The sequence below is a fragment of the Grampus griseus genome (assembly GCF_964374135.1).
Source record: "Grampus griseus genome assembly, chromosome: 3".
Lineage (NCBI taxonomy): Eukaryota > Metazoa > Chordata > Mammalia > Artiodactyla > Delphinidae > Grampus > Grampus griseus.
This window is the reverse complement of record NC_139019.1, coordinates 46,704,617-46,712,337: the sequence shown is the minus strand read 5'-3', so window position 1 is coordinate 46,712,337 and position 7,721 is coordinate 46,704,617. Positions and strand designations below refer to the sequence as shown.

The 7,721-nt window shown below is 37.8% G+C and overlaps 1 protein-coding gene across 1 annotated transcript in view; it reads left to right on the top strand.

Annotated features, from left to right (window-relative positions):
* Positions 1–885: 885 nt before the first annotated feature.
* Positions 886–7,721, top strand: part of PDE4D (phosphodiesterase 4D) — a gene marked incomplete at its 5' end in the record, with an annotated part of 1,122,552 nt that continues 1,115,716 nt past the window's right edge. The window contains one exon of the mRNA XM_082650735.1: positions 886–927. Coding sequence (XP_082506861.1) covers positions 886–927 — 42 coding nt within the window. The remainder of the gene's footprint in view (positions 928–7,721) is intronic.

The following is a 7,721-nucleotide window of genomic DNA, read 5'->3' as shown; positions in this document are numbered from 1 at the left end:
AGGTAAACAGTTTCTCTCAACCGTTCCTTGCATCCTCTTTGAACCGAAGGGGTATGTTTACACTAAGTTTACTGAAGAGCCACTGGAATGTCTTCCATGTACTGTAGATTATCGCTAATGAAGCAAGAGACCATTATGCGGTGGTCAGAGGGCTTGCAGATGTAGGTAAAATTCCAGCAGTGAACAAAGCTAACTTAGCGATCCCTTAATGCTGCGGTCCCCAACATTTTTGGTACCAGGGACGGGCTTCGTGGAAGACAGTTTTTCCATGGAAGAGGGTGGGGGAATGGCTCAGGCGGTAATGCAAGCCATGGGGAGCAGCAGATGAAGCTTCGCTCGCTGGCCCGCCACTCACCTCTTGCTGTGCGGCCTGGTTCCTAGCAGGCCGTGGAATGGTACCACGGCCTGGGGGTTGGGGACCCCTGCCTTAGTGGAAAATTGAGGGGTCCGTAGCTATACCAGCCAGATCAGCACATACACAAATCAGTATGCATTTTCATTTCATACGTGTAAGTTTAGGTCGTGGCTACCATACCTTTTTTTTTTTCATCCACTAGAAATGTACATTTGAATGTTTAATGAGAAACAGATGGTGCCTGATTTCTCTAACTTACATTTAACAAAAACTGTTTTGGAAATGTTGCTCGTGTATACTTTTACTGCTTTAAACACAGCACCATTTTAACCTGTTTTGATGAATAATTGAAGAATTACTGTCCTACTCTAAGACAGCATTTCAGAGCATGTGTTAATCATATACTTGATTAAACATTTCCTTGCCTTTCTCTTCAGAATGCCAATTGGCTTTTGAGTGGATAATTGTTGCAGTGAGAGCAGTGACGTTGAAAACAACTATTGCCTGTTTGAATTACTTAAAGCACCACCATGAAAAGAAATACCTGTGATTTGCTTTCTCGGAGCAAAAGTGTAAGTACTTTTTGTTTTCATTTATTTTCTAAAACTGTGTACCCACAACTTTTTACTGTTTTCTTTTGGATTTTAATACTGTGCTTTCATGATGAGACTTGTGAGAAACCCTTGGTTAACTTTCAGTTCTCTGACTGTAGCAGCTTATTAACAAATGAAGACTTGTTTGTCTCTGTGGCCTGGTTGACATTTGATGGGAATTCTCTTTCAGCCAGTTTATATGCCTTACCATTCATTTGTATGTGCCTACTGGTATGATATTGGAAACCCTGATTTTTGGATGCATGCAGAAAATATAAAAAGTTGAAACTGAGGAAATTTATGTCTTGAATATCAAACTTTCTGGGCAAGTTCAAAAGGATAAATTGAACTTACATCTAGGTACTTCAATCAATCACATTCTGCAGGTTCATGTACATGATGAATAATGTGAATACTTAATCGGTGGGTCATCACTTCCATGAGCTTTCTACCATGGCATGTGTCTTTAATCCTCTAATCTCCTCCTTTAAATTGTTTTTTGGGTTTTTTTTTAGTGAAAGTCCTCAAGGCCCTGATGGAGATTAAGTCTTATTTCCACTCAGTGTTCTTAAGGTGCCCAAGTGGTGATAATTTCTAGATTTCTATTAGCTTATGAAAGAGAGCATAAGCAAATAGAGCAACTCAAAGAAAGCTACACAAGGCAGGGATGAAAGTAGACTGTTAATTTCCATCAGGCAAGCTCTAAGAACATGTCCCTTTGTTCATTTACCCAAGGGGAAAAAAGGCATCTAAACAGATGTAGTTATGACGTAGGAACATTCATTTGAAGGCATGAGAGAAGCCACAAATGCAAACACATTTCTCTAGTACGGGAACGCTTTGTGTTACAACCAGTGATTCTATGGTGATGGCCCAAGGCCATTTTTAATTCTTTCTATAGAATTAATTACCATCAAGCTTTTAAGGGTGAGCAATGCAGGAGTAATGGGGAGGGAAGTATAGTACCCAGTAGGGTTTTTAAAAAAATGAGGATGTACCCAGAAGTATGCCAGTTCTTGGACTGAGTACTGACCCTGTTTAATAACCAACCAAGGAAATTCAACAAATTCTGAGAGAATGTCCAAATTCATTTTTTTTACTTGTTGGTGTTTAGTTGTATGGATTATTGTGTAAAATCAAGGGCCATGGCATGGAGCCTGGAATTCCTTCTATTATCATAGAGCTGCTCATTGTAATGCGAGGTGACCTGCATACAAATTACCAAACTGCAAACACATCTTTCTGTTACTGAGCTTTTCTTATTATAAGTTAAATTTGAAAGCAAACCATACATATAATACTTCCTTCTTTTATTAAATTTCAGAAACATGTGATGTGAAAAATATGTATAAAGGTGAAAGGGAGAATATTTTGAATAATTAAAAATATATTATTAAACATTTCCCTGTTCTTGGAGGAAAATATTCTAAAGGCAAATGATTAACTGAGCTGTGACTTTAAGGACCTCCGAGTACTTCATGATGCTAGATTTCCTATTTATATTTGCTTTATGCAAAAATTTTCATCTTGGTGGAAAGGCTCATGCTTCCCAGATTAAGAGAATCTGAGTTACATACACTTGTCCAAATGTAAACAGTAGAGCTCTCATTTCACTGCTTCTTAGCTTCTTGAAAATCCACTAGCATAAAGAAAGTGCTTCCACTTAATTAAATGACTCTAAGCAGATTACTGTTTATCCGAGAAAAGAGCCAGACTTTTTGCCTGGTGAGAATTTGTCACTTTAGAGGTTTTTTTTTTTTTTGCTATACGCAGGCCTCTCACTGTTGTGGCCTCTCCCGTTGTGGAGCACAGGCTCTGGACGCGCAGGCTCAGCGGCTATGGCTCACGGGCCCAGCGGCCCTGCGGCATGTGGGATCTTCCCGGACCGGGGCACGAACCCGTGTCCCCTGCATCGGCAGGTGGACTCTCAACCACTGCACCACCAGGGAAGCCCAGAGTTTTAAAATTTTATTTTGCACTGGTTTAAGAATGTCACCCCTGCCCCTTAAGTCTTTGCCATAACAGAGACCAAAATTGTGCACTTAGAAGTAGATATTTCCTGTTTTTGATGAGGAAGGTTGAAAGAATTAATTTGATTTAGAATCTGAGAATGTTTTTCTTTGGCATTATGACATTTAAAAATCCAAACAGAATGTTCTAAGTGTTAAAATGGGCTCTGCTCCTCCCTGTGTGTCTCTATGTATCTTGCTTCTGTCATTGTGAAAACTTAAGGAACATGAAAGAGGAGGGGGAAAAAAAACCGTCTTTAGACAGTCACCTTATTTGTTCTTGAACATTTAAAGCAGTGTTCATATTTTTCTCCTCTCATTCAAGACCTGGTACAGTGTCCTTTTTAATGACAAATGCTCTGAATTCTTCCTTTATTTGGAAGGGATCCATGAAAAATGTTAACTATAAGAATATAAACAAACCACTTTTTACTTAAAGCAACATTTTGCTGGTTTTGGAGGATAATTTGTGGTTGCAGTGGGTACAAAAGGGAGGACCTGGGCATATGGACAGTACCAAAGTGAGGCATGGCCCCATTGGCTACCGCAAGCAGAAGGTTCTCCCGTAAGTTCTGTGGTATGAAGGCCTTACCTCTTTTTAAAGTTTTCAAGCCACCTCTTATTGGACTGGCATTTTATTTTTGCAGGTATAATTAAAGTTCTAACATGACAGCTGTTGCGTTTCATACCTCTTGGGGTGCTTAAGACTATATTTTTTTCCGGGTGTTGGTTCTCTGTCCAAAAGGGCAGAGCTCAAACAGATTTCTCTCTGTGTTAACCTCAGGAAGTGTCTTTGCCATCTATGTAATCTGGGGGCAATTCTTGCTGTTCTGACTTTTGCTTCAATGGGACTGAACAAGTGACATTTGCACAACAATTACAAAATTTAAAATTTTAGTGTAAAACCATTTTATCTCAAAATAACGATTGGTAAAATGAGGTTTGGTGAGTTATTACTTTCCTATAAGTTTCATAGCTGGAAAATCCCATGTACAAGGGATGCTTTATTTTTATTTACTATTCTGAATCATAACGGATCAACTGATTTCTCTATTTAAAACTTGCCTTCTTCTGCCTCAGATATGTTTTCATGAAGCCATTTAATCTAGAGCAGCATTTAGTTGTAAACATCTAGAATTTTTTTTCCCCTGCTACCTGCATAGCATAGCAATTTAGGACAGAGACAGAATAGTTAGCATAGAATATCCTTTCTGAGGCTGTTAGAAAGTTTTATGAAAGCACTTGTAGCAACAACTCTGTTTTTAATTAAACAGTTTAATTTGCTACAGTGGTCACTACTCTACCCCAGCCCTTTAGTGACCTGAGTTAACTCTGTTGACTCTTTTCAATCCATTGGTTCCAAAGGGAAAGGAGCCATTTACAGTGACCCTATCATCACATCTGTGACTCAAGCTTTCCTTGGCATTTCTCCAGTGAAATATTAACATAGTATGACTCTTCCAAGGTTAAAAATTTAACTCTTGAAGCTTGTACTTCTGTTGAAAATAATTTTTAAAATAATAGATTTACTAGTCTTTGTATTCAAAATAATAATCATGATCTCCCAACATTAGGTTCTGGCATTTTTCAATATGGATATACTTTCACTGATCTAGCTTTTTATTGTCTACCCGGTATAAGGGAGCTGATGTGATAAAGTACAGCAATCTCCAATGTGGCTTTAAAAAGAAAATATTAGGAATTCTATTTATATTTACCTTTTACTGTCATCTGTTTTCAAAATCAGTATCGTTTAGAGATCACTGGTGCAGTGAAAATAGAATAGTTGTTGAGTTCAGAGATGTGGAGTCAGTCCCCAGATCCACTGGTGTTTAAAGATCTGACTGTTAGTAAATTACTTAATTTTTTTTGAACCTTAGTGTCTTTATCTGTAAGATAGAAAAAATATCATAATGAAGGTGAAAACACCTATCACATAATAAGTTGCTTGATAAATTCTCTCTATTTTGAGGTTTGCAGTGCTTTTTTGTAGCTACAGAGCAGAGTGATAGTATCTGGCCCAGAAATGGATCAAATGGAAATGCCTGGAAATGAAGCAAGTTCTGCTCACTAAAGGGGTTCAAGTCTAGCTTCCAAGACCATTTAGTCAATATCTATATCATGTTAAAGATTCAGACATAAGATGGGTGGTTAAACTAGGTAAGAGTTCTGTTTTCTATCAGTTATGAGTTTCTTTGATTCTAGGTCATGTTGTACCGTTCATAAAACTGAATTGAAAATCAGTTCCCTGGTAAATATAAAATCAAAGCATTGGGGCAAAAAGAGTATATTATCAGCTCAGGCTGCCATAACAAAATACTGCAGACTAGGTGGCTTAAATAAGAGAATTTCATTTTCTCACAATTCTGGAGGCTGAAGTCCAAGATCAAAGTGCTGGCTGATTTGGTCGCTGGTAAGAGCTCTCTTACTGGCCTTCTCACTGTGTCCTCATGTGGTAGATGAGAGAGAGCAAGCTCTCTGGTGTCTCTTCTTATAAGGGCACTAATCCCATCATAAGGACCCCACCTCATGAGCTCATCTAACCCTGATTACCTCACAAAGGCCCCACCTCCAATATAATTACATTGGGGGTTAGGATTTCAACATGCGAATTTTGGAGGACACAAGTATTCAGTCCATAACAGTGAATCTGATAATTTTAAGGGACGATATTAGTAAGTGACTGTGATATTGGTGGCTGATATTCTGGAGTCCACATATTCTCCCAACTGGATAACACTGAAAACTATCCAGTTAACATGTTTCTCTTCATTTCCTATTTTCTAGATTTTATGTTAGGGAAACTCAGTGATGATTTTTGAGGTTCCAATCAGCTCTTCGTAGACCTTAGGAGCTAATTTTAATTTTACTTAAAATATTTTTCCTCCGTTTACTATTCCTATTTTGCTTATTTTATACTGTTTGTTCTTAACATCCAATCCAGTAACATAAGTCTCCAAAGTACCTTCTCCTGTCAGTGGGTTTACCAGTTGAGCTAACTTTTTAGAGGTTTGTAAATTTCAGACCTGATTATCTCTGAGCCACCCCAGTTCTCTCTATCAATGCCACTGCTTTTATGCTAACCAGGAATGAGAAGTAAAGGTACAGACAAGGGGAGAGGCACATAAAATTGTCTATACTGATAGTGTATTTTTAAATCAGGGGTTATTTAAAAAAATTTTTTAAGTACTTTTCCTTATAATATCTCTGTTGGTATTCTCTCAACTCATGAATTTTTATAGACCTTCCCATCTAGAGAATGAACTGGATAAATTTTCATTTTTCTTCATTAATCAACTCTCTTATGTATTGGATTCTAATGTATCTTGTAGTATTTTACATTAAATTCTCAGTTTCTTAGTACCTTGTACCATTTTCTTCCTACCAGTTTGGAGAGATTTACGGTATCTTCTGCTCAATAGGATTTGTTGGTTTCTTGACGAAATTGCCCTCTATTTGACTTAGGATTCTTTCGGATGCTCTACACTTGGATAAAATTGTCATTCACTAGATGTCTGTTAATTGATGTTCCCTGTTCTTTTTTGATAGAATTGTTGTTTAGTATTTATTCAAAACTGGAAGCAAATCCTGGGCTGTTTGGAGGGCACCGAGTATCTGGGAAGTATTTAGCATTCTGAATTTAAAGCCCATCTAAATGGGCTTCCAGTTTTGAGACCAGGAGCCAGGAGCCCACCTGGTGAAGTATGCCCAGCAGGCTTCCTGGAATCTCCTCTTTTCACAAAAGACTTTAGATGTCCAAAATTTGTAAACCAAATGAATCTTTTTCTTAAAAAATAATGTTTTCCAGTTGTACTTTTACATTGCTGAGTTTTGAGAAGCAACTGCTCTTTTAATGGCCCAGGCTGAGAAATTTATGCCATTTCATTCCATTGGTGCCTACTTGGAGAGGGGAGACTGAAAAGAAATTTAGAAAAAATGATACATTTTGCTAGGGCACTTCAGAGGTATCTGCATGTGATTGTCCCTCACAATTACTCTGTAAGACTGATTATTCTGGGGGCTTTATGGTTCAAGTAAAAATAATGGATCCCTTTCCAGACTGGCCTCCTTTCTCTGCTATATCCACCACCACCTAAGGATGAGATTGAAAGAATTGGAGCAGCTTAGAATCCTGATGAAGTTAAGTATATAGAAACTGGATTTTTCACTGCTGGTCTCTCTTTAAGTCCAAAGAAGGTCGGAGGAGATACTATTGGTAAAGACGCTTTGAAACTTGCAAAGTACAAAGCAAAACTAAAATAATATTCTTGCTTGTGTCTTTGTTAGCAGTAAACTGAAATGAGAACTTGTAGTTTCAGAGGTTTTATTCCTTTGGTCATTTACTCCTGCCTTCATGCTTGTGCTCTTTCTTTACAAAATTCAAAAAATATTTATTTAATGGCTACTGTGTGTTAGGAACTGTGCTTGCTAGGTTCTGGGTATCCAATGGGGAGTAAGATACATATGGTCTCTACTCTTATAGAGCATATTTGACAACTCAATTTCTAACTTTTATAATATTCTATTTATTATTTCATCCCCCCACCCCACCCCGACTGCCCAAGCCTGTCCCACCTTAATCTTTAATTCTTCCTAGGGATGCTGAAGTCGTATCCCTCTTACACCTCTGTGTACTTGTTCTTTGCATCCTGGGTATCCCCTTTGTCAGGATATTTTAAACTGTGAATAATGTGCCATGCTTGTCAATTACGCTCATTGTTTCAGAAACATAGATTATTTTCAAGTGGTTAAGAAGAATTTTTC